General features: G+C 33.7%; 3 protein-coding genes across 7 annotated transcripts in view; 2 read left to right on the top strand and 1 right to left on the bottom strand.

Moving 5' to 3' along the window:
* Dy (transmembrane protein dusky) overlaps positions 1-27,907 on the top strand; it is a 59,451-nt gene that overhangs the window by 15,647 nt on the left and 15,897 nt on the right. The window lies entirely within an intron of this gene.
* On the bottom strand, positions 40-24,752 carry Dop1r2 (dopamine receptor 2). Of its 5 annotated transcripts, XR_012047779.1 has the most exons (5): positions 24,195-24,752; positions 17,164-18,934; positions 5,800-5,884; positions 4,240-4,574; positions 1,514-1,625 (listed from the first exon to the last, which is right to left on the bottom strand). XR_012047779.1 is itself a non-coding variant. In XM_072903097.1 (4 exons), exons 2-4 carry the CDS (start codon positions 18,381-18,383, stop codon positions 1,509-1,511), a joined length of 1,422 nt encoding a protein of 473 aa, XP_072759198.1. In that variant the 5' UTR covers positions 18,384-18,934; positions 24,195-24,752; the 3' UTR covers positions 40-1,508. The 5 variants fall into 5 exon arrangements, 4 of the variants coding, with proteins under 4 accessions (XP_072759198.1, XP_072759199.1, XP_072759200.1 ...); XM_072903097.1 differs by lacking the exon at positions 4,240-4,574 and having other exon boundaries at positions 40-1,625; XM_072903098.1 differs by lacking the exon at positions 4,240-4,574 and having other exon boundaries at positions 40-1,625; positions 24,626-24,750.
* LOC140671635 (uncharacterized) lies at positions 6,468-8,631 on the top strand. Its single transcript, XM_072903096.1, has one exon. The coding sequence runs from the start codon at positions 6,666-6,668 to the stop codon at positions 8,580-8,582; it is 1,917 nt and encodes a 638-aa protein (XP_072759197.1). The 5' UTR covers positions 6,468-6,665; the 3' UTR covers positions 8,583-8,631.

Raw genomic sequence — 27,907 nt, 5'->3', positions numbered from 1 at the left:
TCAGAATATTTTTATTTTGACGATTTTTTTCTTGATTTATCTATGTTTTGTATTAAAATTTTTCTCTGATATTTTTATTGTCGGAAGAATTATTGAAGAAAATTATTGGATTATTGAAAAGAGAATTGTGTATAATGCGTTAATTGACATATAATCAAGTGAAACAAGCTATAGGAAGTGTATAGACTATTATAAAAATAAAAAGTATTATACTACTATAAAAAATATAAAAAAATATAAAAATATTTAATAAAATCAAGTTGATTTTAAAAGAAGGAACTCGAAGACTGCATCTATCTAAAAAAGCTTTGTACAGTCGCATAAAGCACGTAGCTTATTCTTATTTTTTTGCTTACAAATATTTAAAATTAAACAAAAAACAGATGTTTTTTCCTCTAACTCTTTTTCTATCTTTAAGGCTATTCAATACACATGTGACTAGTTTTTTTTTTTTTTTTTTTTTACAAAACTATCGTACCTTATATTCAAAGGATGTGAAATATATATTGCCCAAATATTCATTTCTTTTCTGGTTTGAGAGCTTTTTTTTTACTTTTATATGTATATTGCTTTTGTTTGTTACTTACATTTACTCTCATTTATATGCGCGTAATTGTTTTTCTTCTTGCCATCGAATAAGTTCCGTCGAGAGTAGTTGCGAGCTTATCTAACAATAAATTGTCACAGATATCTAGTTTGGTCTCATATAATATCTTATCTTCGGTTGCATCGACAGTATTAGGTAATTAATCTTGGACTAGCATTTGTGTAATTTTTCATATTGACTGTCACTTTTACACGTTTATATAATTCTATTAATAATGCAAATAGATTCAGAAAGTTTGACTAATTAGAGGTAGCATTGATCGGTAATTGGTACAATCAGCGTCTTAGACGAGAGATCGCGCGTGTGTTGAAATTCCACAAGGATACTTTTTTCTATAAGATTTCTTTCCGCAACATGATAGAACATCTACAAATTTAGTCTCTTGCGGCGCATTACGTGGTCGGAGCTGACCACGTTGGTTTTTACAAATTTCTCTTCAAGAGCCCACGCGCGAGATGCTAGAGTGCATTCGCGGCGCACTTGCTCGCTCGTTAATACGATTATACATAGAAACCAGAGTCCAACGACTCGTTTTAAGTTAAATCGTGGCAATTTGAAAGCCGTTGCGAAAGTCCATTGTTAAGTACGTGTTTCGCAGCTTCAGGTATTTCGCGGTCTATGTTCACTCGCAAAGCCGCCTCTATCCCATCCACCTATAACACGTTTCTTCGTATATTTTTCATTTCGCAGAGGCAGCAATGAATTGTAATACCGTCCAGAGTGCTTTCTCAAAGGGCGTTCTCTTGACATTTTTCAAGCTCAATAAAATTAAATTGCACAGAAAATTTCTTCTAGTTTCTTGAAGGTCGATTCTTCTCGAACATGATCGTGTCACTAATCAAGCCTCACGGAATCGAATTGCTCGCTCTCGACGTGGCCCCGATCGGGCCGACGTGTGACGTCACATACCGCTAGAAGGCCCACTTCCGGTTGCGCATATACCACCATCGCTGCTTTGGCTGACACTACTGTAGCTTACATTACTCGCTTGTCCTCCCGTTGCCATTCCGGAAATATACTGAAACAGAATAATTTTCATCATTGGTTTTTTTATTCACGTTTTTCAGATGAATTTACCAAGAAATTCGTTGGAGAACAAAAATCGAAGTACCATCAAATATTTACGCGTAAACGTGCTTTCAGTCATTCAGTTTCCTTTTAGAAACATATACGTATTTTTCATTTGAACTAAAATAGATTTTTAATAATTAAATCGTAATTGCTTGTAATTAGCACATTAATTTACATGAATAGACTTCTACTCCGTTCTGTGCATGTTGCAATTACATTCTATTTTGTGCTGATAGTATACATATAGATTTTTCGTGTTTTACATATCTTTTCGAATTAGTGTATCTCGCGAATTCTTAATAACGCGGTAAGAATTTTCATTGGCAGCCGAAATACGATTATTTCATGATTATAGTTTCAATACCTAATTTATTTTTTAAACACAACCCACGACAACAGTTTCGTTTTATATACGGTCCCGTTATCCTTTTATCGCGATTTTGAGATTATTTATTAGATCGCTGGCTGCCGCCAGGCATTTTCTTAAAATGCCATTTCGCTAAACTGTGTTCGTTTTCCTTCGGAAAGTAGTCGAGCACGTTTATCCGACGCGACAACCGAGTTTTCCTGTCGTCGTCCTAGGGACAATCGATCCATCGGTTTCACTTCAAACGCAACCTGTCTCTCCGCGCTTGTTGCCTTCCCTTTAAAGGTCGCCACGGATCAGCGACAAGCTTTACACTTCACGCTCATATCCCATGTACACATAGCTTTGCGCCGAATCGTGCGAACAGTGCGGTCGAAGAAACAACCCGTGCCTGTTGAATAGGGAGAGGTGTTTAAACGGTTTTTCGATAGCTCCTGGCCGTAAAGCAAATAATTCAATATTCGGCCGGCCGTGGAAAAAATGTCACCGCAAGTGCGAACCAGTCGGAATTTCAAATCTGTAGTTTACCGAGCGAACAAAAAAAAGTGAACAAAACAGATGTTCGTTTACTCTCGTGTTTGCGAATTTTTTCATCTTTTTAAGAAAAGACAATGCACGTCTGATGATTAATATGTTTTTGAATTAATGATTTTCTGAATTTTAATAAATTTTTCTTTACACTTAACATTTCCTTGAAAGGCGAATTTTTTTAAGTATCACGTACTTATAGTTTGTGCGATAATTCGCAGAGAAAAGAGGAGAGACTTTGTGAAAAGTTTTGTACGCTCACTTTGTCTCTCGTCATCCCGTGTCTCACGGGATAGTGACCGCACTGGAGTTTTCTCGTTTGTCCTATCGGCTGTTGAATTCCCCAAGGTCAAATGGTTTTCCTTATTTTTGTCTTCTCTCTCTCTTTTATGATCCGATATCTCGTATGTTCGCGCGACTCTCTCGTTTTGGTAACACGGTCATGAAACTAAAAGTATCTATCTAGGTTATTGGAAATAGCACGAAATTGCGCGTTTATTTTAGATTTTTCATACGCGGACATATCAATTTTGTTTTCTATTTTACAATATAATATTCTTTTTCATACGCGGACGTATCAATTTTGTTTTCTATTTTAGAATATAACATTTTGTCTGTTGACATTTCAAAATTGTGTAATGAAATATACGTTATTTCATATATCAATCACCCCAATTAATTTTCTCATAATAGAGACAGATATATCAAGTTGTGATAAAAAATATTTTACAAAAACGCCTTAACTTTCACACTTTGATACTTAAATACTTTTTTTTCGACATTGAAAAGTTGTGATAAAAAATATTCTACAAAAACGCCTAACACTTTAACTTTCACACTTTAATACTTAAATACTTTTTCTCGACATTGATAAAGTGCGATTAAAATATTTAGATATTTGTTAGAAACTCACAGAAGTAGCATAAAAATAATATGAAAGTCCAGAAATATCTTTACACTTAAAAAACATAACGTCAAATAGGTATATAAAACGCGTGCGCGTCACAAAGTACAGTAAACATTAATAATGTCTTTATTTTTAGACTTGACATTTACGGATCAGACATAGAGCATAATTGCACATCATGATTGTTAATTTCGAGACAAACTTTAATGATTATAGTTTATCTGAATTATTAAAATTAAATATTACATTAATGTAAAAACATCAAATATTCATAACATAATCTGTTTCATTTTCTGTACAATGATAATGTTGTCGACTTTTTTTAAAATCAACAACCATGGAACATATATATAATATTAAATAAATATTTAATAAATACGATTGGTCTGACTCAAAAATGCCGAATCCGGGAGTAAATGCATTACTGTTGTACGTGCGCCATTACCGTTTCTAACACTTGCAAAATCATTAGTGTTTTTTTGGATTTAATCAAAGCTTTTATTTCAAACACACTTTATGAATTCGCGCGCAAATTTTTTTACAGCTCGTTTGCTCAACAAATATATACATATAAAATTTTACAAATTTTTAAATAAGAAAAAAATCAAAATAAAAAGAAAACCTATCTTTTAAGAAAATTACATCAAAAGATGAATAACGAGACAAGTATCTATATCAAGAAGGTGCATCCTATTAGATAATACTTGTGCTATGTGCAAGTGCGTATCAAGAGAGTGTCACATTTACTAGTAAACATACCGAGAATTTACATTCTACGGGAATGCGTCGATATTTGGTTGAGATGTTCGTCGATCTCTGATACGTAAGGGTCTTGGAAAATAGATACGGGAATTACTCTTGGAAATTAATTGCTAAACTTTTTATTAAATATTCTATTTAAAAAGGATGAAGAAAAAATAATGACGCAAATAAAAGATAGAGAAAAGGTCTCGAGGAATTCTACGATCAATGATCGACGGCCAGCTCGCGATGGTATTCCGTTGTTAAATGTAGGTTTGCTCGCCGGAATTTTCTCGGCTTCTCCGTACGTGATGGATCGAATACGCGGAGTAGTACCGTCCGGATGCGAATTTCTGAAAAAAGCAATATGGATTCGTTCCCGTACCTAATAGTTAGCTTCAGCAACCCTAGCGACACTGTTCATAAAACTGTGACATGTATAACGTATTGCTCCCTTTAGCATTCCCATTTATGCTCGTTCATTAAGTATGATATATGTTTCGGTATTACATCGTTTATTGACACAGTTAAAGACGATGATCAAGATGACGTATCTGATGAGTATTTTAATATAAATTAATTATTAGTAATTAATTATTAATTAACACTCTATAAAATTATATGAAGGGAATATCTATTGAAGTGTATTAACGAATATTTGTAATCTATCATATTTCCAATGTAAAATGTAAATTATTTAATTTCCTAATATTTGTTATCGTTATTAAATTAAAATATAAAATTGTTCGTTTTTTTTCTGCCAAATCTATTTCTTCTCGATAAGATAGTATAGAGCAAAGAGAGCTATTAATCTTCGCGATGTGTCTATTTGTTTAATTTTCGATAAAGGTGTCCTAGCGAAGACGGACGCGTAAAGGCGAGGATAGATGTTAAAACCGATGTACCCTTAAGTTCTTGAACTCTTGTCCCAGTTAAAAATTTAAAATAAGAATTTATTCCATTGATATTTATTGAAAATAACTTCTCCTATCAAACTTTATCATAGTCTTGATAATATTGTATGATGTATTAATGAGTAATCAAACGGATTAAATTCATGTCAGTTTTGATAAAACGCAGATTTTAATTGTTGAGAAATATGGAATATAACGATTTAAAGAAACATCGATTTTGACACCTTTCCTCTTTTGTACTCTTAAATTAAATTATTCATATTTCTCGAAAATTTTCCTGTGTGATATCATAAATGTTTTACAAGATATTCACTTTTCTTTATCTAAATAAAGATGCCTATATTCTTATATGCTTATATTCTTGTATATTCCTATATATATTCTTGTTTTTTCAGCATAGATTTGTTTTTCATCATAATTTTAGTCTTTTTATTTGTAAATAAAATATTTTCACTTTTAACAAAGTTTGATACAGGGACAGCTTGTGAGGGGCACTAACGCTAGATGAATTTAAGCAAAATTGTTCTAGTGTTAAGTAAAGGTGAATCGAAATCGGGAATTAGTTTTGGGACGATTTAACAAGCTAATCGTATGTTAATAATACTACTTTAACTTTAAAAATCTATAACAAAGAGACGATAATTATCGCTTAATTTAAACTTACCTGACTTGGTTTACATCTAAATGCCGGTTTATACCGTCGTTTTATTCGTCTGGGACAACAGTAGCATAGAATTCTGACAAAAGCTCTGAAACAGGAGAAAATAATATGCCTTGTAACTTTAGTCAGACTACAAAATTGTAAAACAAAATTTTATTTATATCAAAATTGCTCTTTTTTATTTATTATATGGCCAAGAGACCCAGTTATATATTTTGATCAAAATTGCGCTATTGCGACGTAGACAAATGCGTTTGTGCAATGTTACGACGCAGTGTTGTGACGCCGAATATATTTTAACGTCAAGATTGCATGACTGATACATTTTTTTCAAGTATCGTGTATACGAATATTTGCATAAAGGCCACAGCAATGAAAATGCGACACGCGATCGATGATTGCGTGTGCCTTGCATTATTTGGATATTATCAGAGGATCCAAAATTTTTTTCAGTCTATTAATGCGTTCTTTAATATGTAACTTATATGTCGACTTATAATAGACGTTTGTCGTAAAATAATTTTAAATATTTTTAAAAATAATATACGCACGCGTGTTTATACACACATGTATTACCATTATAATATTCATATAATAATATTATTATATCGTAATATACACAAATAGTATGCAACGTTAAATGCATAATAAACAGATCATTTTCCTAGAACTGCACGAATGACATTACATGATATTTACACTGTTTCTCTGATATTATCCATTTTGAATGTACACTTTTACGTTTTTACGGATCGAATACTGGATAGCACATTATGCGACTGTTGCATTTGGAATCGTTGCAGTTGGAATACAGTAAACGTAACATTCGGATGCAATATCGTAAACGAGTATGAACGTATCGAGACAACATGAATATAGATATTAGATTGGAATTTTATCAGCCACAAGGCATTTTAAGTCGTTTTTTATTTCTTATTATACTAATAGCAGCTGTTTGCTCTATTGTGACACCGTCACGTTATGACGCCGCACAATTGCAACAATATGCAACCGATGGACGCATTCTCTGGAAAAATCTCATGGAAGTCCAGAACGAACGTGAACAATCATCAAGATTAATATCCTGTGCAGCGCCCTTCATCATGGAATATTTCGAATATGCGGATCGAATCTCGCTCTTGGTCTCGAGCATGCTAGAGGATGCTTCCGCTCTCATAAAATCATTGATGAACGAATTACCGTATGTAAGCGGCACTGTGTATTCACTGTCAAATGAAAAGCCAACAGACATATTAGATACGTACGATGTTTCTGAAAACATCGTTATTCTAGCAAAGAAAGCAATTACTCTCGAAACAAACTATTCCCATTTCATCAACTACTGCAAGCACGAATGCACTTTTGTAATAATGCTAACAAATCAATTAGACAACGAAGAAAGTTTCTTGATAGAAGCTCTCGCAATAGTAGAACTAATGTCATTGCAACCCATGTTCAAGCTAGCAATATTGGCGTTGACTGAAGAATCAGTTCTGCTCGCCAATAGCATTCCCATTCGGATCGACAAATTGTACATGCTCGCCGAGCCGGTACTTGCAGGCAAATGTCAACAGAAAAGTACCACTGCGATTCAATGGCAGCGTTTCGAAACAATATCGCCGTCATACAACACTTCCGTCGTGAACGCCGCGATGTTCCACAATTTTCCGTACGCGTATTTCATCGACGACAAGAATAATTCGAGATTCAGCGGTATCGAGGGCTCGATAGTGGAAGTGATCGCGCAAAACATGAATCTCAAACTGGACAGAGTTGTGATCGAGTGGCAGCAAAACACCACGATCGACGCAGAGCTGTATCTGAGACTTAACAATGCAACTGACGATTTGGTATTTGGTGGACTTCTGTGGGATCCCAATCAAAAGACGCAGTACATGACTTCTTACGGTATAGTGCAGATCGTGTGGCTAATACCGATGAAAGTGAACGTTTCCTTCCGCGGTTTAATAACACCGTTCAGCCCAAACGTTTGGTATGCCATAATCTGCACGTTATTCCTCAGCGGACTCGTAAAGCATTTCTTAATTCATGACATCTCCTTCCTGGATATGGCAGCTTTGGTACTCGGCGTGGCCACCAATCGTCCGAAAAAAACTTCCAGCAAAATTCTATTTATATCTTACAGTGTATTCGGTTTCTTTCTTGCGAACCTTTATTTAGGATCGTTGGCCGATCAGCTCAATAGTGCGACGGATAGTCAGATTGAAACCATGGACGAACTAGTTCAATCTGGACTACAATTGGGTGGAAGTCTGCGATTAGCTCAATTGTTGCAGACGCCTGACAAAACCGACCAAGACAACGTCGAACGTATAATCCGTGAGAATTTCATCATTTTCAAACAGCATGAGTATGTTGACCTGTTTTTAGATATCATCGAAGGAAATAATAAGACTGTAGCTCTTCTTGTCATGTTAAATCTGACTGATATACACCGTATGTTAAAGTTAAAAAATGCTCACATTATGAAAGACGAAGTGGGCTCTTATCCCTTAGCCCTCGCCACTTGGCAAGGATTCCCATACTTGAACGATTTTAATTTCAAGATCCAAATGCTCGTTCAAGCTGGTCTCGTTGATTTCTGGTCAAGTATGGCGGAAATGAATAAAACTTATTTATCAGCGAATGATGAAAAAGATGACGATGACAACATCGAAATCGACGATCTTGCACCAGCTTTTCTTCTTTTAATCATGGGATATCTCGGTGGATTTTGCCTGTTGCTTGCAGAAGTTATCATGTATCCATCTAAATTTCTGACATAAATTCATCTTTATATTATAATAAAAATTGATCATTTTTCTAATAATCTGGTAGACGGTAATTTCAAACGTTTGAATGTATTCCATTAGTCGTATATTTATTTTTATTTATCTCTTCTGTAAACAAAGTGTTTTTATCAAACATTTTATTAAAATGGTCTTGAAAATATATATATATTTTAATATCTGATATCATGTACATAATTTTAAATGTAATAAATATACTGCAAAAATTAATCCTCGATTAAACTAAAAATAAAGAGAATGTAATTTCACTCATGTATGTCTAATTTAAATGTTTCATTTTATCTTAATTGAAGATTTGTTAAAGACGACATCGCTGATGTTTCATAGTTTTTGAAGATATCTTTGTCATATCCTGTTGTGTGAAAAAAAAATTTTCTCAGTTATCAACACGATAACTATCTTGACTCATTAACCGTTTATAATAAGTCTATTAAGATCTGTGGAATATTTAACTGCGTCTCTCGGATAGAGAACTCGCCCTACGGCGAGTTAATTAGAAAAGTTCAGAGCTAATTTCATTAAACCTTTCTATTCAGTTCGTTGGACGAGGTAAAACTTGCAGTGGTAAAATGCAAATTATAAAATTTGCGATATCACATTATTAGCTGTGATTTAATTTATGCACGTTGTGCCTTTTGTAAACATTTGTAACACATATCATTACATGCACACATAAAATGGGTATGAAATATATATCTATCTTACTCTATCTTCATTAATGTATACCTAATTTATTATTACAAACTCATGTTGATAGACTCTTGCGACCAAAATGGCAAATCAAAAGATAAGATCTTGAAAAAGTCAGTAGATTCTTTTTTTTCTTTTCGAGACGTCAAAGATAACATTTTTGTTCCGAGTAAATTTTGTCTCAGGCAATGCTTAGAAATCTAATATTTAAGATATTATAATTATTTGTTAAGAATGTGTTTAAGACTGATAATGAGAAAGTAGTAAAAAAATATTTTACTTTGGTTTAAGTTTCTATATCTACTATACTTATATATACAATGATAGATGCTTAGAACTGGTTTAATAACGATGATGAATACTTGTTATTTCTTGAATACGTTTCCTCATAGTTACTGATCAAAAATTTAACAATATCATGTTTTTATTCTGCCATTTTCTATCTCGAATTTTGTGTTTTTGATTAATTTGACGTGATATTGCAATGCTTATTTAACGTGCGCGATTGATCATTGCCAGATATAAGAACCGAAATATTTACTTATACATAGAGTACGTTTTTGACTGACAAATATGTTAGTTATTATACAAGCTACTGATAACTAATTACAAGTTAAAATGAGTTACAGAAATATCAATATTACAAGTTTATATTTGGAATAAGATTGTTTAAAGATTATTAATTCTATATCTTGGTGTTATATTTTTATTTAAGAATTAAAAATTTATTTAAATTTTATTTTTAATCGTATTTTTTATTATTATTACTGGCTAGTTAAGTATTGTGGAAATACACGTACAAAATAAGTATATTATCGTTCTTATATGTGTATAATCTTTTGATTTAAGAAAACTTTATGCAATTTACATGAATTTCAAAGCACGTTTGAAAATTTAATATTCACTACATATTTAAATATGTAATATTAATATTGTGCATTTTTATGTATTATGATTAATAATACAATATTAATTATATAATTATATTAATATAATATAATGTAATTATATTAATAATATAATAAATAATCAGTATGCATGTAAAAGATTCAATATAAATTACACAATAAAAAAAGTAGATATATACAACAACTTTGGCAATTTTCGATTAATAGAATGAAAAGGATTAAACTATAGGCAAGAATTATTTCCTTTCTCATGCATTAGTAGATTAATGGCACGGAAAGTAACTCTTTCAATTAACACGGAAAAGAAGTTAATTCTATTCTTTTCGCATCGGAGCACTATTACACGATCGATCACACGATACGTCGTCGGTCGAATTACGATCACATTTCGTGCACTTTTGTGCGAGTACGAAAAAGTCGAAGAACAAGATGACGTCGTTAATCAAAGCGAATCCGAGCGTGATTTCCGGTCATCAGATCGAAATCGACGATAAAACGAACCGAATTGTGGAACGTAAGGGTCCCGATTGGCGCGTGACGCTCGTAATCAGCTATTGGCGTTGAATTTACGTTCTAATGACAGCGAAACGTGCGCCGAATGCATTTCTGCCGGAATGCAATCTGAGCGGAGTGTGCGACATACCAAACCGGAAATCGATGACTATGTCGCAGCGAATCATAATGAATATTAACGTGGAAATTTAACTACTACAAAAATCCGATTAAGTCTCGTGTAAAAACCATCTCACTATTTTTGTGCAATTACAAGAGTAATTTTGCAATAGGATAAATAGGGAAATGAAAGAATGTGATAACCGATATTTAAGCAATAAATTTAAAACACTAGACAGTTAATTTATAGATTTATATGGGTGAAATGTAGTTGTTTGAAAAAACATAGCGAAAGAGCTGTAACAACGCGCTATCTCTGTGCAACTTTAAAGATCAATCGAGCTGGTAAGATTTATTTCGCGCATAATTCGGCACACAGAACGAGAAAGCTAACTCGCAAACATACAATCAAAACACATGCACGGATGCGCGTAATCTGTGGTATTCGTTAGCGAAGGCGGCCAAAAGTCGATCCGGTCTACGCTAGAGACAAAGTAATCCGAGAGTCAAACTCTCTCTCCCTCTCCTCTCTTTTCTCTCTCAAGTTCATGGTGAAGCAAACAAAGATAACAGAGTTAAGAAGGAAACCTCCAGGGGGAACCAAAGAGAGAGCCGTTGTAGGGAGATTTACGACTATGGCTTACCGAGCTTGATCTTGGAGCGATCTTACCTTAACTCTATACCCTCTCTCTGTTTTTTTCCCTCTTCATCTTATTACTCTTAGTCAGGCGAATTACTCCCCTCCCTCCTCCCCCTTTCTCTCTCCTTCTCTTTCTCTCTTTCTCTTCTCATATTTTTGGTAACCTAACGAGTAGTAACAGCGACGTATATACAGACGTTTTGGCGCCGGACACGAGGCGACGCGATGTCTCGACGATGTTGAATCCAAATTTTGGCGACCATGCACTGCGCCACTCGTATGGGTCTCGCTTACATTTTTATCTTTCTCTTTTTTTTTCTCACAATGTGAATGTCGGTTCCGCATCGTCGATCGCAAAAGAAGGTTGTTAGAGGAAGTCAATTACTTAGGCAGACCTTGGCATACTTTCGACTATGTAACCTACATCAAAATAAAACGCGACATAATTTCATATGTCTTTATTTAATTTAGAACTGCTAATCGCACATGATGTTTGTATTTAATTTGTGAGAATTAGATATTATTGGCCTATACAATCAATGAGAAAAAGGAAAAGCGGATAAGCTACTCGAAAAATAAAAGAATAAAATGTGTGTGATTCGTCTGTACTATTATGCAAAGTAGTCTATTTTTTTTTTGACAATATTTTCATCGGATTTCTATTTCGCTCCATGTAATGCTTCTGTTTTCAATTGCACTTTAGCTTATGCTAGTAATGAACGACCTAGATCTTTATCACGTTATTGATCGCAGTCATCATGGTGTTTCTAGCAATGACGTAAAAGATTTGATAAGGTGCAAGACGCGAGCAAAAATTTTTATCATTTCAAAAAAAATTCAATCTTCATATTTCGTTCTCATTTCCGCTTTAGTCATGTTCATTCAACATGAGTCGTGCACTATATATATTTATGACAATCTGTATAAAATACATATTTATTAAATTTGTTTTTCGTTAAGAACTCCGCCTCCGTTTTTCTCCGATAAAGCAAGATGCACGGTTATCAACCAATATAATCAGCAGCGAAACAAGATTCTATTGCCTATTAAAGGTCGAGCCATTATCTTATTTCTGTCGCGCGCTCAATTTACATATTGGCCGTATCAGATGCCCGGATAAAAGAAGGACGAAGCAGATATTATTTGTGAAGAACGCGAAGCATTCGTGATTATTCGAAACAACGACGGAAAATCGGCCGTCCTTGAATTCAGAGTTTCTTTATGAGATCGGTGACCTGATTTCGCTCGGTCCACCAGCTAATAGAGTGTTATCGGCTGCCTTCCTTCCTTCGTCCGCACTCCTCTTCCTCTCTTCAATCCCTCTTTTCAAACCTCAGATAAACCCCGATTTGTATCTTCCTTTTTATTAAGAAAATATCTTCCCTAATCTAGATAACGTAAATGATCTATCTGTAATTTTGGTAATGCATAGGGCAATGTAATAATATGTCACCCAAATTTATTAAGCGCTTATATATCTCGCAAAAATGTATTATGTAAAAAGAAATATAATCACGTCATATATAAGCTTTTTTTGGACAAGTAAACAAGTAAATACATAAATTCGAAACGTAATATCTCAAACACAGGCTTTTACAACTTCTGTCTTCGTATGTAGCTTATATGTTTTATCATGGATTACTTGTTGAAACATACCGGATCTTTTTTTATTGTCAGCTTATAGATAGCAGAGAAACGAACAGGGACAAAGCGTTGAAATAATCCACGCGATGCAATGTGATGTAAAAGTTTAAAATGTGAAATTTGGAATTTTTTTTAACGAACTCGCGCAGGCAGATTAGATCTTTCGGTAATGCCGCTTTTGTTTGAGTGCGATATCAATCCGTGTATTTCAAAGTTCTTATGATGTTTCAGATGATATGTGAAGATTGATTATTCCTAAGTTTTTACATAATTTAAATTTTGATTATTACTCGTTAACAAGTTAATCCCACACTATTCGCGTCTCGATAAAAGTTCTCTTTATTTAATTTCTCGTTATTTTTTGTCGTTAGTGCGTCGTCATAGAAGGTCTCGGAAGAATCCACATCTATTTCAATCGAAGCGGAACGGAACGCGTACCTACATCTCCGCGTCCTCTATGTACTCGCAGAAACTTTTAATTGCATCATACTCGAAAAGTCTTTGCAATTTCAGTGAGGAATCTCCTCCCCTCGCGCGTATGGTCCTTCGTAGGATAAACAACGACAACCTCTAAAACTCGTGATAAGTTGTAAAATTCATTAATTCAGACTTTTAGATCGAATATAATTAAGCTTGTGCTGTCTACTCTACAATTAAATCGAAATTTAATCGAGAGAGAGAGAGAGAGAGAGAGAGAGAGAGAGAGAGAGAAAGAGAGAGAGTTTACGACACTACTTTATTTAACATTTAAATGGAGTCGTTATTACAAGCGCGATCATGATTGTCTCTGGTTTGTCATCGTACTTGGATGAAGTCAGCTGAATAAATAACGTCGTTTAATAAAGACATGCTACTCTATCTCAGCGCTGCTTAAACTTGTAATTTTATATCGGATATTAAAGATATTGAAAAAAGGATTACCTGGATTCCGTTTAAACGACTCGATTATAATTAACTGGATATGAGAGCGTTTCAGGAAACGTGGGACTCGGATCAATGCGCGACACAATTCGCGCATTTCGAATTCTTTCTCTTATAATGAAAAACTAAACCTGCTAAGCCATCTCGTTATCACGATAACATCGATCGAATCGTATCGATTATTATTTTCATTATTCTCACGTTATAGTGTCACTTGCGATCGCCAGCTTCTTTTCGCATGTACAAAGTTGCAATTACCTCCCTTTTATTAATATCCGCCTGTTTGGAGCGATCGAACTACCACGTTTTACGACCTAGAAGATAGGCCCTCACAGCCCTATGTATACTATAAAGAAAGCACGCGGTCTATTGATTTTACATTTACCTGTATGCACGGAGTAAATATCCGTGAAGCGTGATAGTTACACGTGGGATTGCTGTACACAACGTCGTTTGGCGTCAGCCAAACCGTATCGGCTCCTCTATTCAACGTCAGCGTTACATCGCCCCCCCATCATGTAGCATAATTCGCTGTGCCACGCGATTCGTGATTTAACATGCGAACATGTCCACATGGCGGAGACAGATCAGCGACGTTAATCCACTGCTCATTGCTCGCAATAGCAATGGTACTTGCACACAGACGGTTTCTCATTTTATTTCTTAATTTTTTATTTTTTATTTTTTATTTCAAAAATCCGACCAATATATTAACGTCGCATGTATATTAACAATGATTTGTTTCATTTTATTTAACGTGCAATGTCTTTTATTTCTTATTTTCGCAGTTTATTAAATTTAGCTCGTTTTACATTTAGTCTCCTATAAAATCTATTATTTTATGATATTATTTTAATTAAAAAATGGTTGAGAGACCTTGACGCTTTTATAAACAACACTAAAAAGCTCGGATTTCGAAAAACACTTCCATTTATTGCGAAAAGTTTTTATTGGCCAGAAATGTAATTTTAAAGTATTAAATGTAGAAATGTTATTTCTAAAATAGCGTGTCGAAATGTTTTTAATTTATATTACACACATGTACACGATACACATTTTACTTTTCCTTTTCAATTATATGTTTGTTATTAACGATCCATCATCACATTGGGATTAGAACGATGTTGCTAAGTATTTTCTGTATAATACAGTAATTTATCAATCTGTTTCTTTCCTTATCTGCCCTGACCATATTGCATTATACAATTATAGAATCCATTTAATTTGTGCTGAAATAAAAATTGAATAGAAGTTTAATAAATCTATTATTATCTTTTATTTGTTAAAAAAATCATTGTATATATCAAATAGTTTGAAGCAAACAAAGACTCGCGCGTCATAAAGGTGCAAGGAAAATTCTTAATGACTATTATCAAGTCAAGAAGGTATTTAAGATGATAAATGTTTTTCACAAATACTGAATGCCCCGGTAGCGCTCGTTGACGCTCCGAGAAGAGAAAATGCCGGATGCGCGGGCGTCCTGAACTTCGGGCTCATTTCACGCGAACGAATAAAAGTAATTTGCTAAAGGGTCTCTGCCTAATCCACCCACAATCCCCGCCAGCCAAATTCTCTTTTTCCGTCTCTCTATGGAAAATCCCTGCTCTCCTTCTCTCTCTCTCTCTCTCTCTCTCTCTCTCTCGCTCTTTTTCCCCCTTCTCCTCCAGCTCTCTATATGTATATATATATATATATATATGCTTTCCACCATACATATATGTTTTAAGAAAGTTCCGTGGAGCTTTGGTTTGAAATCGATCTATAATCTCGCGAGTATTCTTTTTCAAATGGTTCTTTTTCTTTCTTCCGGAAGTGTTACCACCTTTATCGTTTCCTCGATGTTAGATAACTAATACTTGGTGAATCACGAAGAAAGGGAAACGAGACAGTACTGATATTCGCATTAAGAGAATGTTGACAATTGGGTGTGAGATTAACGGGTAATGTCAACCCGCGATGATAGATTGTAAACTACTATATACATTTTGCGCTTGTAACTTAGTGATATGTATACATATATAAACGCGTTAATATCCTAGCACGACTGCTCGTATCCTATACATATATTACAAGAAAGGGATGTAGATGAAAGTAATATATGCATATATCTATCCGACATTAACATTCGCTACTAAATGTACGGTATAACGTCATAGATGCGAATTTGCTTATTCATAGCGGAATGTTTCTGACATACAAGAAACACCAGTCGTGTACAATATATTTAATGTAGCAACGTTGCGTGAAAGCTGGAATTTTAAAAATGCTGCTAATCATTACAAAATATTTCTATTATGACATTGTAGAAAATTAAATGCAATGAGGAATGTTATAAGGAATGTCGAAATTGTTTCTGCAATAATTACGTGAAGATTGTCGTATGCAGAATAATTACGTTTTATGCGTCAAAACATTGTGTTCAGATATTATATATATGTACGTAATATATATAAACTATTTTGGAAATAATTATATTATTTCAATATTATATATATATATATATATATATATATATATATATATATATATATATATAGAATGAGTCACATCAAACTTGCAATCACATTTAATTTACTCATAAATTTATATGAAAAAATTCATATAAAAAATGTTTCATAAACAAAAGTTGCTGACATCAAAGCGAATGTATATATATAACAATCACTTTTTTATACTCTTAATTTATTAAAAAAATTTTTTTTCAACAGATTTTTTACACAACAAACAGTTCATGCCTGCGAGTAATTTAAAGTGATTACATTAGTTGTTTCATTCTGTATAATATTCGAATTGTCTTCCAAGAATGTCCAACGCTCTTTTAATGTAATGAAAAGAAAACGGTTCATTTTCAGTATTCATTTAAGAATCAAGTGAATTTACATTTAAGTGTTTTATAAAATAAATTTCGGTCTATTTATGAAATACTAACCATAGTTTAGTTTAAATCACAGAATTATTATCAAGTAATTAAAAAAATGTCGACGAATCCAATTGCAACAATATTATTATAATATTATTATATTAATACTGTATAAAAACATATAAAGACAAAATGTATAAAATGTATAATGAGATAATTGATAAGTGTTCTGGCTATTCTGATTTCCGGAAGGTAAAAATCAATTAACATACAAGGACTCACCTACGAAAGTCTCTACTCCAACAGGCGTATATTACGGGATTCATTCCGCTGTTAATCCAGCCGAGCCAGGTGACGGCAGCGGACACGATTTCCTCCTGCCATATGCACCTCGTGCAGAATCCTGACCATAGATTCACAACGAAGAACGGTAGCCAACAAATAATAAAGACACCCATAACGATACCAAGAGTCTTCGCTGCCTTCTTCTCCTTGGCAAACTTGGCAAGCTTCCGCGATAAAGAGAAATTCTTGCCCAGATGCTGCTTGTTGTTGATCCGCACGGATGGCACTCTAGTGAGACCATTGTTGTGGAGTGGAACTGTTAACGGTTCCTCGAGATCCTGAAGATCCTCGGGCGTGCTCGAAGCGGTGCGGAAGAGGTGTCTGGCGTCGTTCACGGTATTTGTGGACACACCGCCCCGGTGCATCCTGAGCGTGAGTTCGAGCTCGCCGGAAGCCATCATCACTTGTTTCGTACCGAGTTTCAGACTTCTCGTCTGTATCACGGCGGCGCGGTAGATCCTGTAATACGTGAACACCATCACGAATAGCGGCAGGTAAAAGCTAATTGTCGACGAGAATATCAGGTAGCCGAGATTCTCCGTGAATGGACACTTGTCTTCAGGTACTTGCTCGGTGCGTACCGCCCGCCACCACGCTATCGCGGGGAAGGAGATCGCGCTCGAGCAGATCCACACGATGGCGATCAGGATCGCTGCGCGTTTCCTGCTCATACGCATCGGATACGTGAAGGGGTCGGTGATAGCCCAGTAGCGATCTAGGCTAATGACGCACAGATTCAGGATGGATGCCGTGGAGAAGAGTACGTCCAACGAACGCCAAACGTCGCACCAGTCTGTCGTGAAGAGCCAACGATTCTCCAGTACTTCGTATACCGCGCTGATCGGCATCACCACTAAGCCTACCAGACAATCGGCGCAAGCCAACGAGGTCACGAAATAGTTGGTCGCTGTGTGTAAATGCCTCTCGCGAAACACCGCGAGGATCACCAACGAGTTACCGAAAACGGTAGCTACGGAGAAGAGCAATAAAACTATCGCAAGACCAATTCGATCCGAGGCGAGTCCCCAGAGATCCTCATAGGTGTGATTAGAAAATGGTGGATAGCTCGTGTTGTAGAAACTCTTGCCGACCAGATCGTCGTTTAATGCGTGTGCCTCGTCTTCCCAGCTCAATAAATAGATCTCGCTGTCATTCATGTTTCGCCGTGCGCAGCCGTGTCACTACGACGACGGTCCTCTCACGACCGTCAATCACCCCGACGTACGATCGTCCAAGATGGTGATTCTCGCCACGTTCTCAAGACGGCTGAACGTCAGAGTATCAGCGTCGCATTTACGTTCACGAGATCCCTCCTTCTCGTCTGTTTTCTCATTTTGTTTTTTCATTGAGACACCTCGAAAAATCATTGTAATCCTAACAGGATTATCCTCATGTTTTTTTTACATATTTATTAAAATCACACGTAAAATACACTCCGATAAGACAGTCCGATGTTCAATCAGTCTTCAAGTTTTCGATAATCTAGGATTAGATTATATATATATTTTTTTTTATAAAGACCGATTAAACTCTGTCTCAACACACTTGTCGCGTATCTATTAAATTTGGCACAATATATCTTCTTCGGCTGCGATATTAAAGTAAGTACAGAACACACGAAATGGCATAATCGAGAAATGTCAAAAGTTCAGACTTCTATCTCAGCAGTATTTTCATTCGGTTAAAATTATCTGTCTTTCGCGAATACCTGAAACAAATAAGTAAGTTTCATGAAAGTAAGTTTGTCTTTTGAAGAAGAGAATAAAGAAAGTGAGATGAAAAATCTCGCAATTCAGATAATGTTATTCGTATTATATCTTAAGTGTCCTTGTAATCTATTGCGCAAATATTTTCTTTCGTTGAAGAAGGTCTGACGTTAATTTCCTTCGTTTATCTCCAATAAAATAAACATTCTTTTGAAATATGATTCTAATTGGTAGCGGATACAAATTTGCCAAAAAAAAAGTACTTGAAAAGGTTTATTACAAATCTTTTTCTTTCTAACCCTTACTATCTTTATAAGGATTCTTGATAGATTTTATCTGTGAGAAAAAAATTAATCTCGAGTTTTCTCATTTGGCCAGATATTTTATCGTCAAACGAGTGTTTATAGAACGATGGTATGTTTATGCTTACGATTCATCGAGCGGGCTACACGAAAGGTCGTATCGATGGTACAAAAATAACAGGCGACAATACCATTTTTACCGAAACAAAACTATCGCGTCACCCTTGCAGATAAAAACAATCTGTATGGAAAATTATATAATTTACATAAAATATATTAAAATATAAGACGGTACTTTTTTTTTTAGATAAGACGTATAAAGACTATGTAGTTTTTAGTGCGTAACGTAAAATCAACATTATGATTCTAGATTTTAAGTCGAGATTTCCTGTATCTTCAAAAGAGCACGGTGAATCTCATTTTACTTTACCTTACCATCTAATAATAAGTTGGAAATAAAGTCGCAAAGTTGCGTAAGACGCGGTAAGATAAGAAGAGAGATTCATGATTGTTTTTCTTCGCCCAAAGAAAGGACATAAATTAAATTAGACTTTTATCTGTATAGATATTTGAAATAATTTGATGTCGAAGGAATTTTATTTGTAAACTTTAACATAACGTATAGTTTACGTTCGCGCTTCTCAAATCCTGTTTTATTTCTATTCCTGATATAATACATATATTTCCTGATACAGAATATTTGAATTCATGTGTTTAAGATCAGATATTGGTTTTATGCATTTTCACTCGTTTTACCGCATTCGCTGCTGCGGATTCATGGTCAATCAAAGTGAAAGACAAACGCATATCCTAACGTAATTTAACTTTAAGTGAATCTTCTCGCCTCGACAATTTTATTGACCAATATTGACGGCTCCATTTTCTACCGGGGACATGACGTCTAAGAATCTCCCTCGAGGCATGACAAACTCTTTCGAAGCGATATTAAAGCTATCGCGCCGCGTCATCCTATTTTGCATATGGGTCTCCGATCTTCCTCTGGAAATCGTTTTCGCTCACAGAATATCGAATGGAGCTATTATACAGGTAAAAGTTTATCGAGAAATTGTCGATACTAGATTAAGTCTTGCAATATATCAATATGTCGATCATAAAAATATATAATATTTTTAGTCGCACTTTTTTTTAATTTACATACATTAAAGCACAAATATTAACAAACAAATCTGAATTATTCGTCTCATATGTAAACAATAAGTTTCAAAAAACTTCCACATTCTCTCTCTCTCTCTCTCAGCGTTATAAACCACTCCCCGACTCTACGCCTATTTATGGATATTCATCGTTGAGTGATTATCACGATCATCTTTGACCCCGCACCCTCGCGTCCTCGTAGCCTCCCTTGTTTTAGCAGTGTGCAATATATATTCGATCTTACACACATAGCCGTTGAGAAGGCCGCCGTTGAACTTGGTCATTACGGATGAATAGTACCAATGGCGATCGATATATATATACATGCATAGTAGTATAAAAAAATAACTTTTCTATCGTAGAAGAGCCAACTCATTAATGAAGAACACATTTTCCTGGAGGATCAAAAATAATCTGCTTCTTCGAAAGTTTTCAATGTTAAAATCACTTTTTTAATATGTACGTACAAATCAGAAAAAGCAAATTAGCTTTAAATTATTTCTACAAAAGTTTGTATTTTAAGGATTTATTTTTTATTTTCAAATGTAACAACTATATTCAGATTTTATTGTTAATTGCAGGATATATTTTATCAAGAATAAAATGAGTCAAATGTTTCTTTCAAAGATAAAATTATATAAAATTATATAAAAATATACGGTAAGAAAGCCAATAAAACTAGCATAAAAATATTTTAATGTGTGACTTATCTGCGCAGATTTAACATGTTTTATATTATAATATTACATGATGAAAAGAATAATTTTATAAATTTTAAACACACTTATATTCGGTATTTTCCGTTAAATATTTAGTTTGTGCAAAATAATTGTGTAACTGTTATTTTTTAACTCTTATATGCAGCAATTTATGGATTTTTAATCATATGCAATTTTTGTAAAACGTTATTGATAGAATAATGCGACAGAATCGGCTGTTTAAATTTTAAATAATTTGATCACTTATTTTTTGAAAAATTTAATTTTAAAAATAGGGTCTTATACATGAGTGCTTATACGTGTTCCTAACTATATAATCTAAGCATATAGACATTTCCCTCTTACTGTTCCCCCAAAATAACTGATAAATATCCTTAAATGCGTAACATAATGTGATTTATTATATATTAGTATATACATACATATATATGTAATTAATTTTAAACAAGTGAAATAAATCATAAACAATTCGGAAACAATTTTGGGAATTAAAATATGCAAAAGTACAATACTCTAAATCTATGTTTGTAATGAAGAATATTTCTTTCAAAGAACAAATCCTTATATCGCGCGTTTCTCGATGAGGATCAAGTTAGATATATATGCGATCTCTTCCCCTGTTTCTTTAAGAACTTACGAAATTGCGACAGGAGGCTCAAGAGTAGGTAGAGATAAACTTACGTAACTGATCGGCAGAGAATAAGAAAAGACATCAAAGGCAGATAGGCGAGAAATTGAAAGAAAAATTTGAGAGAATAAAATGTAAATACTTTCTGAAATTTACTAAATACGTACATGAAAGAATATATATATATATGTCAGCATATGTTTATAATATTGTTTTAAATTATTTTAAAACAACTAAATTATTTATGCAATCTTATAAAGTTTAAAAAATAACTTTTCAGATATAAAATATTTTTATTCTTAGATATATTTTTTATTAACAATAATTAATAAAAATTATAGTAAAACAAAATAATATGGCAATGCAAAATGAATCGAAGGTAAAATATTGAGAATATATAATGATTGTCAAAGGCAAATGTTCTTTATCTATTATCTAGTATTGTACCTACTATAAAATCTTTTGTCTCGAGGTACCAACATGAAATGATAGCATAAATTAACGTTGTTGAGTCGAAGAGGAAAGAGAAATCTATTTTACAAGGCTTGATATCACATTCCCGTTTGTGTGACCCTGTCGCGGCCAATTGTAAAATTGCATAAGATTGGCCAAATGGTAATCATGTAAGCCGGAAGTCAGTGGGTGTCAATAGTCTATTATCATTTGTAACTCTCCAGACATATTCGTTCATTTTACACGTGTAAGATTTAATTAACTTTCGGCAAAAAATATCTGCTCCCTTGAATAGGTAAATGGTTATATTTACGCTGAATTATTTTAATAACGAGAATGAAAATGAATTCTCTGCATCGCACCAAATCGAAGAGACATACGAAATTGTTATTAATAAATGCATGTCGAATTTTCTCTAGATTTTAAAGATCTTAAATTAAATAAGATATCTTCAGATTTCACATTAATAATTTTTGAATTATGAGAGAGAGAGAGAGAGAGAGAGAGAGAGAGAGAGAGAGAGAGAGAGAGAGAGAGAGAGAGAGAGAGAAAGAGAGAAAGAGAGAGAGAGAGAGAGAGAGAGATCCTTATTTTTTACCTTGCGTTAGACACGAATGACTAATGTGACATAATGAATAAAGGAAAAATTTCAAAGAATTTATCCGATTCTTTCATTTCATAATAAAATGATTCTTTATCCTGACATAATTGAATGATTTAAATCCGCATTTTTAAATGTTTTCACATGGCTAGAGATGCACGATTAAACTTGAAAATTACGCGGCGCAATTTATGAGTGTGCGAGAACTACGTGTATAGCTTGAATGCTGTACGGATGTCTTTGTTTTCCTCTTTGGCCTTTAAATTCTTAAAAATTCTTAATTAGCACATAACTAATCCTACTTTTGCGCAAACGTATTTTTTGAAAAGTGAGACAAACAAACAAGGTAAAAATAGACATGAAAACAGAATATATACTATACACCTATGCAGAGAATTTTTTTACATTGTCAAAATATTTTTTATTAATATTAATCTGTTCGATTAAGAGATGTAACGTTAACTGATTCTTCTAGTTTTTGATCAAATGGCAAATGTGTTCTTTTGATAGATTTTCAATCTTCGGTAATCCCGTCTTGTTACAGAATAGATATCTCTTTTGCCGTTGTCTTTTCCTATTTTCGTTGCATCGCACGATTGACGTAAATTTTATCTCTTGGACAAGTCTGGACATTACAATGTGCAATTTTCAATAGAAGACATATTAAATGAAATATTTGATCAAGCGTTAAAATATTATTTAAATATTGAAAGAAAGTATAAAAACATTGAAAAAATAAAAAAATGATTGGATGTTATCGTAAAAGTCTTTAAATATTAAAGTCTATGTGTACATTGACGAAACCAATTTTATTCGCCGTATATATCAAGCTGCGCGAATCGCATTAATGCTCTTTGCATAATATATCTTATTTTGAATATGTATTTAAAATATTTTTCTATGCAAAAAAGTTTGAGTTATCTTACTGGAACGTAAACGTGATAAGTTTGAGAAATTTTAAAATTTAACTTTTAAAATTAACATTAAAACAGGATTTGCAAGCTTAATGAATGTTTTGCATATCTGGCTGTACTTGTGTTAGTTTTCGAGATTTAAAAAAAATGTTTAATTTTTAAGATAATAAAAAAAAAATTAAATAGAAATAAAGTCGGAATAAATCTACAATCATATAATATTGTTTCTTTTTACGAATTAATAAAAGAGGCAAATATCAGAATTTATAACTATTTTTTTGTACGATCTAGCATAGAATCCTTTGCAAGTAGCACATATTAGTGCAACGGATGGAGAACTAAACAATCAACGATATTGCACATTCTACTCATTCAGTGATTTGATTCGTTCAATCAGTTAAATCGAAGAAGAGTGCTTTGAAGAGACAGTTGAAAGAGTGCTATTAAATAAAGAAGCGCGCGAAAGGGGTGGAAGAAGGGTTGTACGCACCATTGCATATCCTACGTGCATCGCAAAGCAATCATGTGTTCTTTCTTCGGAGGAAAATAACGCGGGTACCGCGAGATCGTTCCCCATTAGCATATCATCGTCGGATAACGCGCGTTAATTGCCCCCCACCCCGCTAATCATCTGACACGTTCCGCTTGCAACGTGAACCTTCAAGGTCACGGCTTCTCCCGATCGCCGGTTCGATTCAATCGATTCGCCGGATTGATGTCACGATGTCAGGATGTTTGTGGCACAGACAATGATGACAACGTTGGTGCTGTTGATATCAGCCGTGATCCGGCTCGCGTTGTCGGATGTCGGTATCAGGCACGAGCGAACGGGTAGGAGCATGATCGAGGAAGGGTACGGGGAAAAAACGTATTTAACGCGTCCTCGAGAATTTTCGCTTTAAACGCCGCGCATATACGTACGCAATTAAAAGCGGGGACTAGGGTGGCTCGAACGGAGAAGAGTCTCACGGGGGATATTTTTCTCCTATAACGAGAACGCGGGTTACGTGTTTCGCGGTTTTAGACGGCCGACTGCTACTATCGCGTGGCTCGAAAAGCTCCGCACCCGTCGCGCTTGCGCGCCGCATCGAGCCGCATCATCCCCGCTCGCGCACATATACACACAAACACACACACACGCGCGCACACATACACACACATACATACATACATACACAGACACATCCATCTACACACATACACACATACATGCATTTTTACCCTTATCAACTTTGCTTGAGGCACCCTGCTTCTTTGCGTCACCGTCGCGGATATATACGGATATGACGTGGATTTTCTTTCGAGATAACGTCATAAAGTAGACGCCGACCTACTCGATTTTTAATTACTTCCTGATTATATATATATATTTATAATCTTATTATATTTGGATTCTCGTCTCCGGTTTTTATTCTTATATGTTAACGAGACACGTTTAAAAACAAAATGGCAACCCTATCATATATTACGCCTTTACATGATGAACATTTTATTAAGTGAAACGTAATATGTCGGAGCAACGCCACATGCAATATTTTGCGTAGAATAAACGAAAAACGGAATTGTTGGCACGCTTTGCAAAATTTGCAATGCTTACTTTGAAATCACATTACTATTATACGTAGAAATTTTAGTACTTTTATTATCCAAATGACATCGATTTATGAGATATATACGTAGAACAGAAATGGCGGAAAGTTGTTATTTTTAAATTAAAATGCATATTATAAATATTTTTCAAAGCTATTTATGATTTTCGGTACAACATCTTCCTACGGTTTCCTTCATCTGTTTGGTACAATCAGCGACTGTTGAATCTGTCTTTCTCGTTTCATCTTTGTATTTGCAACAACCGGACATGCAACAACCACCGGCTGCCTCTCTCGCTCTAGTAAAAGAAAAAAGGAATGATGCTATTAAATAATGTGTAAACTACAATATAAGAATGTGTCAAACGGATGTGTCTGACCAGCACACTTAAGCCAGAGTCGTAACAATAAATTCAATGAGCAAATTTGCGAATTAATTCAAGATAGCCCATATGGCCGCCTATATTTTAACCTTGTAAGACTCGAGTGGGACCGTCGGTAGATTACTTTCCTGTTGGACAACAGCTCTTATGATCCGTGCTGGCACTGCTACAACATCCGCCACGTTCCTCCTTTGTACCGGCGCAACATTTGGCACCGCAACATCCTCCATATGTTTTTTTTTCTCTGCACAGTCGAGTCACAATCATTGAATTATCAAGGTCCCTGAGAGGGACTTGCGCATCGCAAGTGAAACGCCCGTGAAATCGTTATCGCGTAATCAGGCGACCATATAGGTGTTTAAAAACGTATGTCTTTTCTTTTATTTAAAAATTTTTATTATATCTCTTTACTTTTTGCTGCAACATCCGCCGTAATCTTTCTCCTTAACCACATCATTCTTTTTCTCGGCCCTACAAGCATAATGTATCATATACATGTATGCACATGTATGTACATGCTATGCATATAGCATACATTTGAATAAACTAATATTAATTTATTTTTAAATTTATTTTTAAAAAAATTATTTTATTAGCATATGCTAAACAAAGCATAAATATTTAAAAGAATGCATTAATCGTTCAAACAAACAAAAAACATAGAGTATAGCTTTAGAAAATAATTTTATACCAACGTATTTATAAATTCATAAATATATATGAGAACTTACTGGTCGCATCGACAGGTCACTTGACCAGTGTATCCTTTTTGACTAGTAACTTTGCTATAAAAGGGATCACATTAACATTCTATATACATATAATATTATGTCAAAAAAACAAAATGTTTATAATGGTATGACATTATTCATAAGATAATTTTACAATATAGTACCATGTATAAATAAATTCGTTCTTTAAACATCAAAACACGATGTGAGAGGTTAAAATCTTTCCATATAATAAAAGAGTATTACTTACGCGCAATGATCACACATGATGATCTTTTTGACGTTATGAGAAGCGTACGCTTTAATCGATCAATCTTTTATCCCGAAGAAATTTTGAAATTTCGGCAAAGTGTGTAATATTGAGTACAAAAAAATTTAACGTAAATTATAAATAAATATTATGCGTTACCATGGTCATTCATCTATTTCTATCGGCATCTTTTTTCAAGATATTTCAAACACACATATGAAACGCATTTTACAAACTATAATATATATATATTTTTTATATATAAAATATATATATATATTTTTTAAGTTCTATATTATTTAATAAACTACAATTAAAAAAATTTTTAATTTAGAAAGAGAATTGTCTCTTTATCGATGCATAAAAGTATACTTATATGTGAATATGAACATATGACATTTAATCGGAATTATAGTTTAAGGCAATTATGCAAAATAAGTGTGTTAAAATTTTTTGACATGCTTCAAAGTACATTTGATATAAAATTTATGTTTTAAAATCACATAAAATTATTTCCTACTGAGCCCTTGAACGACTCTGAGTTGTTAAAATACGCATTTTTTGCAATGACAGCCTTCCCATGTGTTGTAGAAATTCAATAAGAGTGTATTACAATTTTCTTAATTCTTCAAAAGCAATATATACGTATATAAATACATAAATATATAAGTCATTTATATATATATATATATATATTTTTTTTTTTTTTTAAATAGTTATACAATATATTTGTAAGCTACAGGAAAATCATATTTCATATATTTTAAATAATATATAGTATATGAATAGAGTTACTTCGTATTACTACTTCTATTTATGTTCTCTTGATGCAGAGTCTTATATGTTTAAACGCAAAGCTATTATTATCTTTAAACAAATGATACATTTTTTAAAATCTGCAAATAAAACGCACAGGTTATATGAATTTTAATAATAATTATATATAATAATTATTTTAATTATAAGTTTCATTGTAAGTTTAATTTATTTTAGTTATATATAACTTCTATATTTTACAATACTTACATCTGGTTGTGCTTTAACATAACATTTGGCTATTTGAAAAGCTTTATCGCAAGCATTTTCCCCTGCTAAAAATTAATTTTCTAATTAGGTTTTGCTAACAATCAATTTCACTTTTTCCAACTTATTGTGTATTCCATTGTACAATTTTTTTGGAGAGAAAACGTACAATTTGCGTATATACGCGTACCTTCTATAACTTATATTAATTATGAAAAAATTAATTT

The sequence above is a fragment of the Anoplolepis gracilipes genome, chromosome 12 (genome assembly GCF_047496725.1).
Source record: "Anoplolepis gracilipes chromosome 12, ASM4749672v1, whole genome shotgun sequence".
Classification (NCBI taxonomy): Eukaryota; Metazoa; Arthropoda; class Insecta; order Hymenoptera; family Formicidae; genus Anoplolepis; species Anoplolepis gracilipes.
This window is presented reverse-complemented; position numbering and strand designations above follow the sequence as displayed.

Bases quoted from the DNA above. Each gene is read 5' to 3' on its own strand.
- LOC140671635 (XM_072903096.1), top strand. From the start codon at position 6,666: ATGAATATAGATATTAGATTGGAATTTTATCAGCCACAAGGCATTTTA.
- Dop1r2 (XM_072903097.1), bottom strand. From the start codon at position 18,383: ATGAATGACAGCGAGATCTATTTATTGAGCTGGGAAGACGAGGCACAC. The intron at 5,885-17,163 runs GTGAGTCCTTGT...CTCCTGTTTCAG, and splicing joins TGGAGTAGAGACTTTCGTAG to AGCTTTTGTCAGAATTCTAT. The intron at 1,626-5,799 runs GTAAGTTTAAAT...ATTCTGTTTCAG, and splicing joins TTAGATGTAAACCAAGTCAG to TATATTTCCGGAATGGCAAC.